The sequence below is a fragment of the Branchiostoma floridae genome, chromosome 8 (assembly GCF_000003815.2).
Source record: "Branchiostoma floridae strain S238N-H82 chromosome 8, Bfl_VNyyK, whole genome shotgun sequence".
Classification (NCBI taxonomy): Eukaryota; Metazoa; Chordata; class Leptocardii; order Amphioxiformes; family Branchiostomatidae; genus Branchiostoma; species Branchiostoma floridae.
The window spans coordinates 11763619-11780966 of record NC_049986.1 but is presented as its reverse complement, the minus strand read 5'-3'; the positions used below and the strand labels follow the sequence as shown (position 1 = coordinate 11780966).

The following is a 17348-nucleotide window of genomic DNA, read 5'->3' as shown; positions in this document are numbered from 1 at the left end:
TAGTTACAAAATTTACCACCAAAATTAATCTATGCTGAGAAAACATACATAGATAAAGCACCCCAAATGTGCAAACTTTCTATAGACTAGGTAGGGTAATTCCAGTTTAATATACAATGTAACATGTAAACCTTACTAGACTAAAACGTACTTACATCTACTATAGTAGACTAAAACTGCACTCCAGTTTTTGTCATGATACTGAGTATTAAACATGGTTTGGGAGTAAGTCCCGGGTCTCTAGTAGACCCCACTAGGCCGCCCCCTGAATCCACCCCTTCCCCTGCCCCGCTGGAATCCACCACCCCTGCCCCCTCCGTATCCCCCACCCCTGCCTCCTCCATACCCGCCGCCTCCACCACCTATGGAAAACAAGACACATGTTGGTTACATCACAGATTCATCCCAGCAGGAACATCAGGTCATTGGGAAAAGCTTTGATGTTCAGTCAACAGTTGCACTCAAAGTCAGACTTTGGTAGGCACTTCAGAATGTCTGGTCACCGGTATGTTGAAGTATGGATTTGCCACCATAATATTTAAAATCAAGCCATGACTAGAGCGCTTTTTTTCAGAGAAAATTGACAAGTCCTACGTTAAGTCTAACATTTGACATTATACATATAAAGGATTATAGAATAGTGTGCCAGTTTCATTCCATTTCTAAAATACAACTGCAAGGTTAAGAGAGTTAAGAGAAGTTCTATGCATCGTTCTGCACATAACTCCTTTATTATCTACAATGTAATATATCATGGTCATTTATCAAGTAACATAAGATCACAATATATCATTTATGAAGTACTATAAGTTGACACATACCATATCCTCCTCTAAATCCGCCCCGGAATCCTCCCCGATCGCCACCGAAACGTGGCCCACCGCCAAACCCGCCCCTGAAACCCCCTCGGAAGTCCCCTCCTCCTGGACCCCCCCTGAAGCCGCCTCTGTCACCACCACGGAACCCCCCTCCGTTCCTACCATCAGGGGTGTTGAACCGGTACCTCTTGCGTGGAGGACCGCTGTAGTCACCACCATATGTTGAGCTGAAAAGTGTCAAAAAAACAATTTTGGCATTTTCATCGCCAGACTTATAAAATTGATAAGGCACATTCAGACTTAAAGTGTTTGAAGGACCAAAAGGAGATTTTCAAAGCCATGGTTCTGTTTCAGGCATATTTTTACAATTATGTATAGAAAGCTACCTCTTACAGATAACAGTTATGCTGACCACCTTTTATCATACAAGAGCTGATGTAAAAGCCAGCACTAACAGCCTTACTACATCTACCTACTTTTAAATATTACACAATATTCCATATATTACACAATATTTCAATACGGAAACATGCAAAATGTCAACTGACGTATGTGCTAATTTGCCTCACATTGATTATTGAGAAAGCCCAAAGAGACTTACCCAGCATAAGATGACCCCTCCCCATCCTCATTAACTGGTTGACCAACATTGGCCTTAGACAGGCTCCTGATTAAGCCAATCAGCTTCTCATCGAGCGGTTGTGGCTCCAAGATGGTCTCTGGTTGGCTGCAGGCTTGCACGATCAGGCGGTCCATAGATGGTCGCAGAGCGCACATGGCTGCCGCAGACGTGTGGGACATCTTTAAGGTGATCCTATGGAAAAAAAAAAGAAAATTCATAAACATAACATTGCAAATCTTATGTTATAGTTCATCAATAAGAATGAAATGCTTCAATAACAATCTAGGATAGTGATTATGAAGTATCATATCACAAGTAGGATAAAAACAAACATGAAACTGTACAGCAACAGACTTAAATTGAAGTATAATGTACTTCATAAAGCATCTTTAATATATTGCACTGTTCCTTGCATGTTCAACGTGTTTGTTTGAACAGGTACTCCATATATCCACACATCACAGCAAAAATGACAAAAAGACAACTTCTGATATGAATTACTCTCCATTAAGAACGGAAGTCCTGGTCTCAATCTTCCAGTAATTTTCTGACAAAAATGTTTCCTACCAGTCATCCAGCTTGATGTCCCCTTCCTTTGTGGTGACTGTGCGGGAGCCGAACAGTAGCAGCTGCACAGGGGACACCATGGTCATCTGTTTGGCTGACACTGCTCTGGTTCGGATCTGTGAACAAATTCAATAACATGGTTACATCTGTAAGAACTATGTCAAGTAGGGGTGGGTAATTTTCTGTACCAATTGTACCAGTACAGAAAATTCAGCTACAGGTACGGTCCAGGTTCAGAGGATCAGGTCCAGGTCCGGACCTAAAAGTGGACCTAACTATCTGTGAAAACATGTGAATGGGCGATACTGAGAACAATGGTCCATTTCAGTACAAAGGATTCTGTTTGGTGGAGTATCCAACATCCATTGGTGTTTGAATATCCTATCCTCATGTAAAAAACACTAACTACCTCTGTTTTAAACTAATTTTGACTCTAGAAACTTGGCAAAAATGACTATCAACTCTCTTCCACTTCAGTCTAGTAATTTTTCTTTTACTTATAAGCCCCCAAATGCTTTAACGCTTGGTATTATCGAATCAGTCCAAACTCCTGTCCGCTAATTTTAGGTCCATTTTTTCTGGACCAGTCAAACAAGAAAAAACTTCTTTTTTTAAAAACCATACCAGTACCAACACTTAATATCAGGGCTAAAAATAAATATGGATAGCCAGGAGGCTATTTGTCTAACAAGCTCACCTTTTCCCCAAACACAAAGAAAGGTGAGGGGAAGGTCTGTTCCCTGTTGCTACAGTTGACAGAGGACTTGTGGATGAGCGCAGCACGGCCTTCTGTAGTCAGCAGCTTACGTTTCTCCTTGTGGAAGCACACGTTGGGGTACAGACCCATGGTCAGCAGGGATATCACCTGGAGAAAATGTTAGAGTTTAGGTGTTAATAAAGACTATCCTTATTAAAATTATACATCTATAAACAGAATATTTTGTTTTTTCTAAACATACTGGAAAATTTAATATGCCAATAAGAAAGAGAGCTTCAGTGGTAGCTATGTTGGCAGGTATGGTAAATAATGTATTAACGGTTTGCAAAGTATTAAGCATACTAGATACAGCTTTTGGTCTTAGCTGAATTCAAAGCTCACATCCATATATGGTTGGCCAGGGTCATTGTGTGGATAGACACAGATAGAAGGCACCGTACAAAATGTACTTTATCGTATATTTAACAGTTAAACACCCACCATATCTAACTTGGAGTCTGGTCCTGTGTGGTCAAAGTGGTGTGGCAACAAGCACTCTGTGGGAAACAGGACAAAGCATTGTTATAATAGTTATACACATCTTAATATTTTGACTGTTTTTGACATCCTTATCCTACCATGTTGCTCAGTCTCTTGCATGTTGCGTTCATAGTGTACACAACACTCCAACAAGAGGTGTCAGAGGCAAATCATCATGGCAACAATGAGGATAATCTTTTTCCATCCAGGTTTCGTATCTACCTTCAGGGAATTCTGCCATCTGGAGGATGTCCTTCAGCTGGTTCTTGGCCTCGTACGTCATGCGCAGGGTGGCCATGTTCAGCGACTTGCGCTGGCAGAAGTTCATCTCACTGTCTTCTCCATAGGACCTGTGGGGTGATGGAAAAAAATAACATTGACTATGACAATTGTTTGCAAGTCTAAACACATCAAAAGGGTAGGGCCTAACAATATATATAACAGTCTCAAACTTTCCAATAGGGTAGAGCAAATGTTTCCTAATCCTGACACAAGAGAGACACGTGCCAATGAGGAAAGGGCATGAGTTAAACTTTTCGAGAAAAAATGGAAGAACTAATTTTCAATTACTTATATGGATAAATGCAGAAGGATACAGAAAGGCACAAATAAGACTGACAAAAAGACTTGGTCTGCTTTCTTATAGAGAGAAAAAACTAGTGTAAGACTGACCGTGCCTCCTCCCAGCCTTGGTAGGCCATCAGCATGGCGACATGGTCGCTACAGCGGCTCCCGGCAAACGACTTGTGGACCCAGCCGAGCCGCCTCCGCTCCACTGGCACCTCCCACGGCTCGGGGAAACATGTGCTGGAGGCGATGGCTGCCATGGCATCTCCACAGCTACAAGTTAAGGTACACAGTTTACATGGCATCTCCACAACTAGCATTCTTCAGCAAAGTTGTAATGGTTTTGATAAATTCAAACAAAGACTTACTGCAGTACAAGCTGTCAATGAATACAGTCCACAAGACTAATTTTGGTAAAGATATAATATAGGCTTTAGTCTATACTGAAGGGGATTAATCTCAAACTGTTGCTCAGTCCCTTGCATGTTGCGTTCATAGTGTACACAACACTCCAACAAGAGGTGTCAGAGGCAAATCATCATGGCAACAATGGAGGAAAGTTTACTTGCTGATGACAAATCCAGAGTTGACTTGACCCTACTATAATACCCTGACAACTGCTGTAAGTCTACATACCTGAAGATGCAGCCCATGATGACCATTTTGCCCAGGCGAGGGTCTATAGGCAGGCGAGCCAGGATCTTGCCAAGGGGAGTCAGTTCATCATTGGAGTCCAGAGCATCCATCTCTGTGACAGGCAACAGTGTCTACTTATTACAGGTATCTCCTCAGTGTGACAGTTATTATAAACCTACTTCCATTATAAATTATCATAATGAACTTTTGATACAGTTGCTCAGTTCCTTGCACATCATGTTCAAAGTGTCTGTGACACTCACACAAGAGGTGTCAGAGGCAAATCATCACAGCAATAAGGTTACTTCAAAACAACTTTCTGCAAACAGTGTTCTAATATCCCTACTACATAATTTTCAGAAAACTTAGAGTTTAATATTGACAATAAAGTAACTTCCAAGAAACGAATTGAAGAAACTTTAAATGAAGAGAAAACCAAAGAGTCAGATAAGATTTACATATTCTTGAGCACCAGTGTTCAAATGACTCACCTCTGAGGAGAGCCTCTGCCTCAATGACAGCGTCCAGGGGTGGAGGTTCGATGGCCCTGGCCAGGAAGGGCCCGATGGCTCCCAGTCGCAGCAGCTTGATGGAGAGGGACAGCTCATGGAGAGGTGTGCGGAATATCTCAGGGGTTGTGTGGGTCTCCAGCCTAACGAACAGGAAAAGAAAAGTGATATTAATCCAACTTCAGCTCCCTGAAGAGCTAGTCTTCCACTAGTTGTGACAGAAGACAGACACTAGGTACAGTATTTACAGGTTTATTGTACCGGGGAAATTCCCATAGCTCTTTTCGACAAGCAAAATGAACAGTGGACAACGGCTCAATGTCCTGTCCTAAGGACTGTAACCTCTTCCGGTAGCATGCATGTCGGTTGATCAACACAGCCGGAATCAAACTCACGGCTTCTAGTTCCAGAGGGCTACTAACCACTAGACTACACACGCTACACAGGAAATTCATAGATTGCATAACATGAACTAAACAACAAATCTGGACTGCAACAATGGAACATCAAGCTGGAGTGCTCAGACCGCACTAGTCACAATGTTTTGGTTGGTACGTTCAAGTGCCTTTATACCAGGCATCACATCTGAAGGGTCATCACAGCAATCCAGCTAACGATTTCCAAGGTGGAGAAATATCCAGAAATATCCTGACCACTGTTTCAAATGATTGCCAGCATTTAAGGCTTTCCTGCTCATACGACAACAAAAATTACACTGATTGAAACAGTATGACAAGGAAATCTGTTATAAAGAAATAACAGGTGCTGTTACAGTGCTTACTTTTCAAACCTGGCTCTTGAGCAGAGGTGAAAGCAGAAGCCGGGTCTGACACGACCTGCCCGTCCCTTCCGCTGCTCCAGGTTAGTCTTAGATGCCCACACTGTGGCGTAGTTGGTCATGTTGTTATGGGATGTGAACAGCTTCATCTTGGCCCTGGAACATACAGATAAACATTTTAACTCTGACATAACACAATGGTGATAGGTAATGCACAGTGACGTTTCCCAAAGTGATTTACCCCAGTAGGTTCATTGGGACAACATCAAGTGATTTTACTTCTATCTTATGTATCATGAAATTTCAATTTAACAAGCCAACTTACTTGCAGGAGTCTATAACATAGACAACATCGTTGATGGTGATGCTGGTCTCAGCAATGTTGGTGGACAGGATCACCTAGCAACAAGAGGTCCAATGTCAATTTACAATTTACAATCATGCAATGTATGCTAACATGAACTAGGCATCAAAACCTTCATTGATGATGTTTAATGGAAGGAGTTGCAAACATTTATATTTCATTATACTACATGACCAGATTGTGGGGACCCTTGAGGTTGCTCAACTCAGCAGAAACAGCTGGTTGAATCGGAACTGAGTCCCCAGTTCCTCTGCCTCCACTGCGTAGCACACTTGCCAAAGGATTAGTCAAGCACGCCTTTGAAAGGAGGCTGTTCACAATATCATCACAACATGTCTATGTCTAGTGTTCATTGTAAGGTCTAGGAATACTAGTGAAAGCTAATACATAGTATTTTCTGCATTGAGACAAGTCGTATCCCAGTATGAAATATCATACTTTTACCATCTGTGAGTGTCCAAAGACTACCTTTACCTTCTGTCTGTACTGTGTATGTGGCACTGTTAATATAAGTTACTAACTTGAGTGCAGTACCACATTGTACTTGTCTGTCCATAAGCAAATAGAAAAAAAAAATATCATGGTGCTCCATCCATAACATATTTAACTAACATTTAAAGGTACCACAATACAAAACAATAGAACCTCCATATTGAAAGGACTCCTGTACCTTGGTGATGCCTGAGGGTACAGACAGGAACACCCTGTGTTGGTCCTCTCTGGGGATCTGGGAATGCAGGGGTAACAACTGGTACTTCCCAGAGGCTGGAAGACATACAACAGTTGGGTGTTTTAATACAAAACCATGTCACAAACAGTAGAACACTTTATTAGATACACGTTTATGGTTGCAACCATTTGTGTATCTCAGGCACCTACTCTAGTGTGTGTGTAGCGCAAAAGCCAATTTCAACTATATTGTCAAATCTATTGCTCAGTCCTTTGCACAGTGTGTTCAAAGTGTCTGTGACACTCACACAAGAGGTGTCAGAGGCAAATCATCACAGCAATAAGATCATCTCATGTGTTTCAAGAGTAGCACGATGATTTTTCACAGCCATAACCAATAAACAAATTGTCCAATGGTAGAAAGTGAAATGGACATTTCTCTAGACACCAAAACACATATCGTACCTCCAAACTCTGGGTGTTCTTGCAGATATCTGAGGAGTGCAAAGATGAGGTTCCACCCTGGCAGGAAGATGAGGATCGCTCCTGGTACTTCCAGGCTTCTGATGTACTGCAGGAGAACCTGGGAAATATAACAACTCATTACAGTCTACCTGCAGCATCAACTGAATAACTTCTATCCATAAAGAACATCACTAAGTCTAACATTAATTAAATACTGAGAACCAAAGAACTTAATACTGGTAAGTTATTTTAACAGTGAAACACTGAATGGCTTACCACAATGAGCTCAAAGGACATCTCTCTCTCACTGAGCATTGACAAGGACCTCTTTGTCTGGTCTGAGTATTCGTTGGAGCAAACCATGTTCAGGTTCTCCTGCAAAAAAGAAAGAGTATCAAGAGTTAATACAGTAAATCTCATAAATCTCTTTATATCTACCACTTGGCAAATGAGCATCAAGCCTAAGTCAATTCTTCTAGAACCAAAAGTAATCGGGAAACAATGGGACAAATAGCTTTCAATCGTCAACCTGGGCACTTAACATGGTAGCACAGGGCTTGTCCCCTTAATGTACCATGATAAAACAGACACAAGCAGTGAAGAGTGCCTTACATTGTCGTCATCTCCAACTGCATCATCATCATCCTTCTCTTTACGTTTCTTCCTCTCTTGGGGCGCAGCCACAAAGTTGGTCATCTGTATACAATCTTCCAGGAAATACTCTGTGTGTCGGCACAAAATGTCCTTAGTAAGATAAAGCCTCCAGTAGTTCATTCTATCTACAATTTAGTATTACTGGACACCGGAACTTTTGAGGGTGCAGTGGAAATCAAGAAGTACATCTTATGTAGCAGTTGCGACAAGCTGCGTTACTGGTAATCTCTTCTCAGATAGGATCATTAACCTATCTCAAGGTCCATTCATTTGTACTTATTTGTACTCTTACATCAGTAGTAGCAGGGAGAGCCTTATCCTTTCTTAAGACTAATTGTGTATCATTCCTTTACTCTACAGTCAATTTGCACAAGTATAAGAATAACATTTTGCACAAGGCTGACAAAATCTCATCATCGTCTTCTTCAATTTCTATACGGTACTAGAATAGAGTCCTCTTACGTTGCACAGGGTGGGTCCGGCCGTAAACATCCACAACAGGACAGTTCCCGAAGTACTCAGAGAACAGGCTGGTATCGATGGTGGCAGACATGAGGATGATACGCATGTCAGGGTAGGCTCTCACCATACCTTGTAGCACCACCAGCAGGAAATCTGACTGAAAAGCACAAACATCTTCTGTTGTACCAAGATTTAATTACAATTTCTAGTGAGGAAGATATTCTCCTTGCAAAATAGACAACTGTTTTCTCTCAATAATATTTACATTTATAGTCTAAATAAGGATTAAATAAATTTCTTTATGTTTACATGCAATATGAATCCATCATTGTTGAAGAATAATCATGCAACACATTCCAATTTTGAGCTGCTCAGTTGAAGTGTTGTTAGATGTATTCATTGTGTCCATGACACTCAACAAGAGATCATCATCATTGCAGTTGATTGAAGTACAAATGATACACGGTGAGTGGGAGTTATGACAGCAGCCTCACGTTCAGATCTCTCTCGTGGATCTCGTCCACGATCAGATGTGACAGCCCTCGCATCCCTCCCTCCATCTTCCTCAGGAGAACACCTGGGACAAGAACAAGGCAAGACATTAAACAAACCAATCAATCAATCAGTCAACCAATCAATCTACAAGAGCACAAGCAAGGTTGAAGGGTTGCATTGACCAGGTCCGACGTGGCTGCACAGTGATTTGAGGAATGGTTGCACATCTATTTTGCTCCTCTTTAGACGGCCTAAAAATACTGTCGTCGGAGATGTCACGATCAACAACAATTGCACAAATACGTAACTGTAGTCGGTCTAAAGTTGGCCTCTGTGGGTCTTAAGTCAAAAAGTTCAAATGAAGAGTTGTACATATCTCGAACTGCTAGTAATAGACTGAATGCAAGATGAAAATAAAAGAATTTGACTTACAATTCACTCATACATATTGATTTTTATTGATTTTCTTACACATATTTGGGAGAAAGGGGGTATATATTTAGAGACAAAATTGGATGAAATAGCAAATCTGCACGGAGCTTACCAACAGTACAGAACAGGATCCCTCCATAAGGCCTGGGGAAGACAGTGTCAAACCTGACGCTGTAGCCAGTGCTGAGGCCCAGGTCCTCCCCTCGCTCCTGCGCGACTCTCTCCGCTACGGACACGGCACTGATCCGGCGGGGCTGCGTCACGATGATGTTACACTCCGCACCCTTACCCTTCATGATCATGTCATCCAGGATGTACTGGGGCACCTGGAACAAGTCAAAACACTTCTTATATCACAAGTTTCAAATAAATATACCCACGACACTATACACATTTCTACTATAATGTTATAGGCAAGTCTACACTCCAATCCAAGCCCATCTTTTAAACAGTTACCAACTCTAAAATCATAAGAATCAACAATAGTGACCCAACAACAGCAAAATTAATAGCTTTTGTGGTCCTTGTTTTAGCTATTATTTTGTTTCTACATGAGTAGAAGAAATGTATCTGTTATGTTCTGCAATATAAAAAAATTGTCCCACAACAAAGTAAGATAAGACAGCGGAAAGAAACTCCTGCCTGTGGCTGTAAGTTACCTGTGTAGTCTTGCCACAGCCTGTCTCCCCCTTGATGATGACTACTGAGTTGTTGACGATGGCATTCATGACTTGGTCCACTGACTCCCAGATGGGCAGGGCCTGTCTGTCCTTCAGCATCTAAAACAACAATAGGGTCAATTGAAGCTACAGGTTTTATCCTTAACTGCTTAGAAATATTTACTAAAAGTGTCTAAGAGTGATGATTGACTCAAAAATGTTCTCAAAATAAAACAAAAACTTCTCTGAGAAGTGCAAAACTTTCCCTGGCAGGATACTAAGTGTTCTCTGAAGTTCAAGGGTAACTTGACCCCTGAAGCAATTAAGTATCCCACTGGAACCCATACTTAAGGTTGGCATCATTTCCATTGTGCATCACACATGGGTCTACAATACATCATACTACTCAGTTACTGGATTATAACTGGTTTGTTTCCTTGTTAAACTGATGAAATTTGATTGATCTTGTCATGGCTAACCTTCTGCAGGGTTTGGTCCTGGTTCCTCTGGTCTTGTAACTGGTTCAGAAGATCATGGTTCAGCTGCTCTAAAGTCATCTGGAATAACAACAGAATTGGCATTTTAGAAGGTTTTTTCTTTCTCAATAATTATTTCAACAAAGTAACTATTCATCAGCAAACATATACGTTTTATGTCATAGTCTAACCATCATAGTTATATAAAGAGTAAGCTTTTCATTGATTCAGAACAAATGTTTCTGAATGACCAGGCTATATAAATCATCTTGCAATATAACCACAGCATAGAGCTAAGAGCAATATAACCATAGCATAGAGCTAAGAGCGAACAACAGACAGCAGTATTTTGATCTCTGGTAACTCACATGTGCTAGTGGACCCTCATCAATGTTACACCCAGCCCAGGGGTTCCAGTTCTGCAGGGGAGGGGACCACGGCACCACACCTGCTGCAGACTTGTTCAGACTGGGCTCAAAACGCTCCTTCTGCTCTGTCAGGAGACTCAGCTCCTGGGTGGGATCTGCAGGCTTTGGAAACAGGCATTTCATTACATTAGAATATTGTAATCACATGTGAAGACAATGCCAACATATTACAAATATGGAATATTAATGAAGAAACTTTCACTGACTCCTCCAAGTACAATTTACTTTTTACTATGATATGATCTTAATGTTGTTATGTCCTTACAACAGTTAAAGCAGACAGTTGGCTTCTACTGTGGGACACTTTGTGTTTTTGTCCAAATAAACCATTGATAAAAGTTCTTTTTAACTGTAAGTTACATTTCCACAATCATTCTCCATAAAAAGTTTTTGTAACAGTTCTTGTAACAATTCCTGAAGTCATCAAACATAAGGCAACTTGAAGTTAGTTTCCAGTGGGTGATATACCGGTATTCTAAAAGATTGTTTGCTTGAAGAAAATGATGTTTCAAACCCTGAAGGGTGTACAAGAATGGTTGTAAACATTATAAGATTTAGACATTGAAATGTGCATTCCTTCTCAATACGGAAAGTATTAGACGAGACTTTTTCTAGCCAACAACTTGACATTTCCATGATGTAACATGTTTGTGGTTCTCACCGGTGGTACAGGATGCAGCTCCATCTCCTGTAGTACCCCCATCAGCTGCTGCTCTACCTGGGGGTTCAACACCACATGGTGTTCCACCTGCACATGGGGAAAATCAAACATTTCACTGAAAGCTCCCTTGTAAATCATTGCCAATCTTATGCACAAGGGAGATGTACATATTGGCATACTAGTCTTACTATGCTACTGAATAAATTTTTACACAACCACAACTTTATTTTCACCAATGTTTCAGTGACTGTCTGTCACCTACCCCAGGGCAATTCTGACTGGTTCACATTGTACGATAGGTGCCAGTGAAAATAAGGTTGTGGTTTTATAAAAAGAGTCTCCTTATTCACTGGCATACCAACCTGATGAAACTATTCATAAGGTTACTCAGCTACTGCATCATCATTCCAAGGGTAGTTATATGAAGATCAACACCATATCTATCTAAACTACAAATGTTGCTGAACTTTTGTCATTATCCCTACTAAATAAACAAGTAACCGAGTCAATGAGGCCACAGTAGGGAAAATGTTTTTATAAACTAGACTGCAAGCAGAGGGAAAAATTAGTCAGATGGAATGTATAAAACCAATCATCAAAGAAAAAACAAATTTACTAAATCAAGTCACCTTTTCTGCCTCTTTTTTCTTGGTGATCCCTGTGTAGGCCTCCAGCACTCCGAGATGGTAGAGCTGGCGCACAAGGGACAGGGCAGCCGACTGGGCAGCTATCTTCTTGTTGGAGCCGTGCTCACGGGCACTGATGTCTGAAAACGTGCAGGAACAATCTTACATATCGCAAAATCCAATCCAAAAAGACTTTAAAGTTGGCAATTGCTGTACTCATTTGAGTTCTTACAAAAGTATATCAAGATTTAGAAAACGAAACAACCCACTTACTTCGGTGAAGCTGCTTGACAAAGATAGTCATCTCAGCAACAAAACTCCTACAAGACGAATTTTGAACAGCTTTAGAACACAATAATTTCTCTGGATACTTCCTAATGCCTTCTATCAGCATATACGATTAAATATTTCAATCTTTATCTTGGTCTTTCTTGAAACCAACACTCACTCTAAAGTTAAGAAACTACACAAAGGTACATTTCAGTCCTTTCCTACCTCACTTACACTGTATTTTTTAAATCATGTCACAGGAGGTAATTCTGCGTTATGCTAACAGTTGGTTTCTGTACACAAATACATAACATCACATCACTTAGCAATCATGCCTGCTCAAGACTTCACAAAAATACACAGGGACATTCATTATATTCTGAAGTAAAGCAGCTGTCCTCTATATATTGTAATACCAGGATACTTCAAACTACACGTACATCTAACACCAAACACATAGACTATCTACCATACTGGCAATTCCCACACTAACCTGACACTGCTATATGTAGCACCATCCACCTTCTGTGGGCCTGTACTACACTGGCTCTCTCACGTGTGATCTTTCACATGGCCATAACTTGCGCTTTACTGCCAAGCCTTGCACAGAAACGACAGCAGAAAGACCTTAGAAGAGTCTAACGTGGTCTGTGACTTGTCATGATGAAGTCCACTGACCACATATAGACCAGTATCATCACAGTCATTACAACAGCATGAAATCTCTCACCCAGAGACCACAGAACAATTACTGCTCTGCTTTCTCTGTGTTTCAGTGAAATCAACTCGAAGACAGTGTTTCATGAAAACAGGCTTTAAACCATGGACAGAATCCTTTAGAATTGCAATATTCAAAGGAATCTGCCTATGTGGTAGTTGTGACTTATTTGCATGCTGTTGGAACTGTGAGACTTTGTTGTCATCTCTTTGCAAGGCATGGCAGTCTCCCTGATGTTTCTCTTAATAAACATACACTCCAAATAGGACGACAATGGTAGAAAGCTTGGCAATTTCAAGCACACTTTAGAAATGTGTCACTAACATCTTACAGTGTATGCAGTTGACATATATCACAAGCAAGTTCTCATGAATTGTGATTACAGAAGTGTTGAATTGTTCTAGCTGCATTTAAGTTTTTTATGTATATACATTGCTAAAGCATGCTAGTCACATGCTTAAGCATGTATGAATAAGATCTGTCACATTCAGCCTGCCCAAACAGCTTGGTCAGTCAGAATGCTGAAATAAACACCCACTGGCCATGTGAAAGCTCAACCTGTGCCCACGGAAGGTGGATGGGTACCACACACACAATTGCATCAAAATATACGCTTTGATCTAAATGCATATTTCTAAATACTGAGTAAATCAATGATATTTTACTAAGTTACACAAAAGCTTGAAAACTATAGCTGAACAATACACACAAAAATTGAAATTATCAGACACAACACAGTTATTAAAAAAATCTGTGATATTGATTATACATATAGATGGTGCCTTACACAAAGTGAGTCAAATTTTACTGAGCAAAATTTGACATAGTGATGGTATGAAATTTCAACAGCTCTTGTGAAGCCAGAGTGTACAGAGAAATGATAGCTTCTCTGTTATGTACTTGAGATAAGCACTAGTAGTAAAGATAACAGAATGAAGATATCATGTGTTCCACAGCTATGTTACCGGTTGTGGTCAGGCCCAGTGGGAGAGTATCTATAGTCTGCCTGGATCCTGTTCTGTTGCATGAACTGGTGCAGACGCTGCTTGGCATTGTCCAGGGTCCAGTTGCCATGGATACCAGCATTCAGATCCATGGTTTCAGCCTGAATAAAGGTACAAAATTATGATTAAAAACATCCTAATATTTTACACCAGCTTGCTTCACAACCATTCATGTCATGTTTTGGTTCAACCACGCCATTCACACCTATCGCTGAACGTTGTAGCATAAAAATGACAAAGGTCTTTCAGCTTTGTTGTAACTATTGCTTAATTTTTTTCTTGGAAACAAAACTTATTTCATGGGGAAAAAAGAGGTTATCATGAGCGATTCTGAGATCCTATTTTTACATGTCCTATTTTGAGCACGGTAAAAAAGAAGAACCATGTACCTCTTCCACTTTTCTCTTGTCCACTCTCTCAAAGTATTCCTGGTAGTCTTGACTTCGGCCAGAGTAGGGCTTGTTGTACTCGTACACCTGACTACCACCTGAAATCATGCACAAAACAGTAGATGGAAAAAAGACATATCAATCAAGATAATCACACTTTTTCGGCAAACTACAGTCTGTCAATGCTTGGAAAGGTTTAAGTATTTAGGTACCAACATCATTAAATAATTTATCAGCTAAATGCCCATACTTGTTTGAAATTTTGAAGTGACATATAGAATACCAACATCAACAGAAGAAGAAAGGCAGTTAGATTCGTAATCACTTTTTACTAACAATCTACTTCATTTTATGTTTAGCACCTTAATCTTTTTCTACGCACCTACAGTTTTACTTTTAGGTTAGGTGCGCCGCAAAAATGAATTTTGAGCCCTGAAAATCTACTACCTAAATTGCCTTAACGTACTCGAAGTAATCAATTTTGTTATAATATCTGACCAACCTTCTGTTATCCCACCAACATGATGCAAAGGATAAGAATAGATCTCATTTACCTAAGTAACATGAAATTTGAACTTGAACAGTTAATGCTGCAAAAGTCAAAATGAGACTTAGTTTGCACCATATGCACACATATCTTACCCCGTTCCCCTGCTACAGCCAGATGTGGTGCAGGTGGAGCACCTGCAGGCAGCCCACCTGGCCCTGCACCTGACGGTCCTGCTCCATCCGTCTCTACAGCTGGCAAGGTTGGAACCTGGCAAGAAGGAGCCACTTTTATCTTTATAACATTTCAAACTTCACTGTTGATTTCACAATATAGAACAAAAACTTTAAAAAGCATAGAATAAGTACAGGACAGTAGAGGTATCCTCAATAGACTGGGCAAAAAATCAGGAAATTGGCCAGGGGAGTCAGTCCACACTAAGGTTCATGTTTCCCCTCCAGCCGGCCAACTCCTCTGGAAGCAAAACTCCCCTGGCAAATTATTCTCCCCATAGTAGCCAGCGTAGTCAGTCTGGTATAAACAAGTAGTAGTAATTAAACTACCTGATACCATGCCGCTTACCTACGAAGCTCATGCAGGGTTCTCCCCAGAATTTTTCAGTATAGTGGAGGGGCTGGTAAAAATAACCCGGACCAACGCGTTGCGATTTCATGAAATGGGTTCATTTTGTAATGACAGAGGGTGTCAAATACTACAAATATAACATTATTATAGTGATTCCTTTGTTGTGAGGTAGCAAAACGACTATTGTTTTGATCATCACTAATTCACAAGTTTTTGCAGACAATGCTGAATGACTGGAGGAGTGATGTCACTTGGCACAAGATTCTGTGAATTGTCATTAATTTTAGCAAAACTAACCAAGAAAATAGGAAGAAACACACTAAATTCCAAAAGTATTATAGTGGAGCTGGGCCAGGAGTATAATGGAGGGCCTCCGTTATTCCATCCTCTGGGGAGGACTCTGTCATGTCATTTGTTATTTGCAGGGGCAGTTGCACGAGCTCTACACATAGACAGATACAGATTTGATATAAACAAAAAAGATGAAAGCCTGCAGCAAATATTACTATAGCACTAAGATCCAAATTCCTCCAGTGAATGTACCTCTACAGCAGGGACTTCAGCTTGGCTGACTTCACCAGTGCGCACCAAAAACATGACAAAGTCCCGGGCAGCGTTCGTCTGTGCGTCCTTCTTGCTTGTCGAGTTACCAGCACCAACATAGTCATAACCTGGGACCCGCACCTAAAATGTGATGCAGATGTAAAAAGGCATTTGTCAGTTAATGTTCACTAAAGAGCTTCTTTTTTCCTTTTTCAAAAGCTATCTTTGTTGGTATTGTAATAATAAAATAATTATTTCACTACTCATCAGATCTTTACATTGACGGACAAAAGAAATGAATACTTATCGAGAAGCTCTTGGGAGAAAACGGCTCATAATTTTTGCACAAATGACCCCGAGATTATACGAATACCATTTTATTCAATATTTTCATCAAGGCCTGTGATATCTACCTCACACACAAAGCGTTGTCTCTGTTTAGACCCAGCTGCTCTGAAGTCGTAGTTGGGAGTAATTTTCTTCTTCCCGCACCAGGCGTACAGGAAATTCTTCAGGTCCGCCATGCCTGCAACTAGAAGAAGATAATTGTGATCACATCATGAAAATTATATGAATAATTTGCTGTGAAAGATGCCTCTACTCTCCTAATTTTTCATGAAAAACTATATCTTATGGTCCAAAGTGAAATTTACCTGACAGTTAAAGAAGCCATATTCGTTTATCAAAACGTTTCCGTACATATTATATTTCATCCCCGTCCAGACTTTTATAGAGGAATAATTTTTAAACTCCTGCTGATGAACCTTCACTAATTCACTGATTAGATGTTGCGCCCCCCTCCCCATGCAAAAATGTTGCGTGCACGCACCCATTTTCTTTACCTCAATGCATCTAGTAAAAACGATATCCGTGACCAAAAACTATTTATCTAGAGCTTCCATGTATACTAGACAATATAGTACGGCTCATCGTTTTTAAGGAAAACCCGTAGCTTTTGCACGCTTTGTAAATTTTGTGACCTACATTTTTGCAGGAACACCACGACCCGGCGTGTCCACGTCCGACTGAGCCGGAGGGCATTGTGGTCCCCATATGCAAATTTAAAGGAGGAAAAACCTTACTTCAGCAACAAAACGCTCTGTTCGTACCATAGTCTCAAAATGATGTCATATGAATGAGCTGATACATCATATCGATTAAAAAAAGTAATTTACAATGTATAAAAATAATGTTTAACTTTGTATTGATAACTTTTGCTGTTCACTT

General features: G+C 40.5%; 1 protein-coding gene across 2 annotated transcripts; it reads right to left on the bottom strand.

Moving 5' to 3' along the window:
• Positions 1-774: 774 nt before the first annotated feature.
• Positions 775-17159, bottom strand: LOC118420939 (ATP-dependent RNA helicase A-like). Of its 2 annotated transcripts, XM_035828032.1 has the most exons (30): positions 17106-17159; positions 16535-16653; positions 16122-16262; positions 15149-15263; positions 14507-14604; positions 14079-14218; positions 12399-12445; positions 12129-12265; positions 11500-11586; positions 10779-10940; positions 10414-10491; positions 9935-10054; positions 9388-9601; positions 8843-8925; positions 8349-8505; positions 7845-7954; positions 7509-7607; positions 7233-7350; positions 6769-6863; positions 6060-6133; positions 5738-5890; positions 4939-5099; positions 4448-4559; positions 3917-4084; positions 3467-3594; positions 3206-3261; positions 2705-2872; positions 2008-2123; positions 1420-1632; positions 775-1045 (listed from the first exon to the last, which is right to left on the bottom strand). In XM_035828032.1, exons 2-30 carry the CDS (start codon positions 16643-16645, stop codon positions 790-792), a joined length of 3717 nt encoding a protein of 1238 aa, XP_035683925.1. In that variant the 5' UTR covers positions 16646-16653; positions 17106-17159; the 3' UTR covers positions 775-789. The 2 variants fall into 2 exon arrangements, with proteins under 2 accessions (XP_035683925.1, XP_035683926.1); XM_035828033.1 differs by lacking the exons at positions 14079-14218; positions 14507-14604; positions 15149-15263; ... (1 more) ...; positions 16535-16653; positions 17106-17159 and adding an exon at positions 12889-12976.
• Positions 17160-17348: the final 189 nt, after the last annotated feature.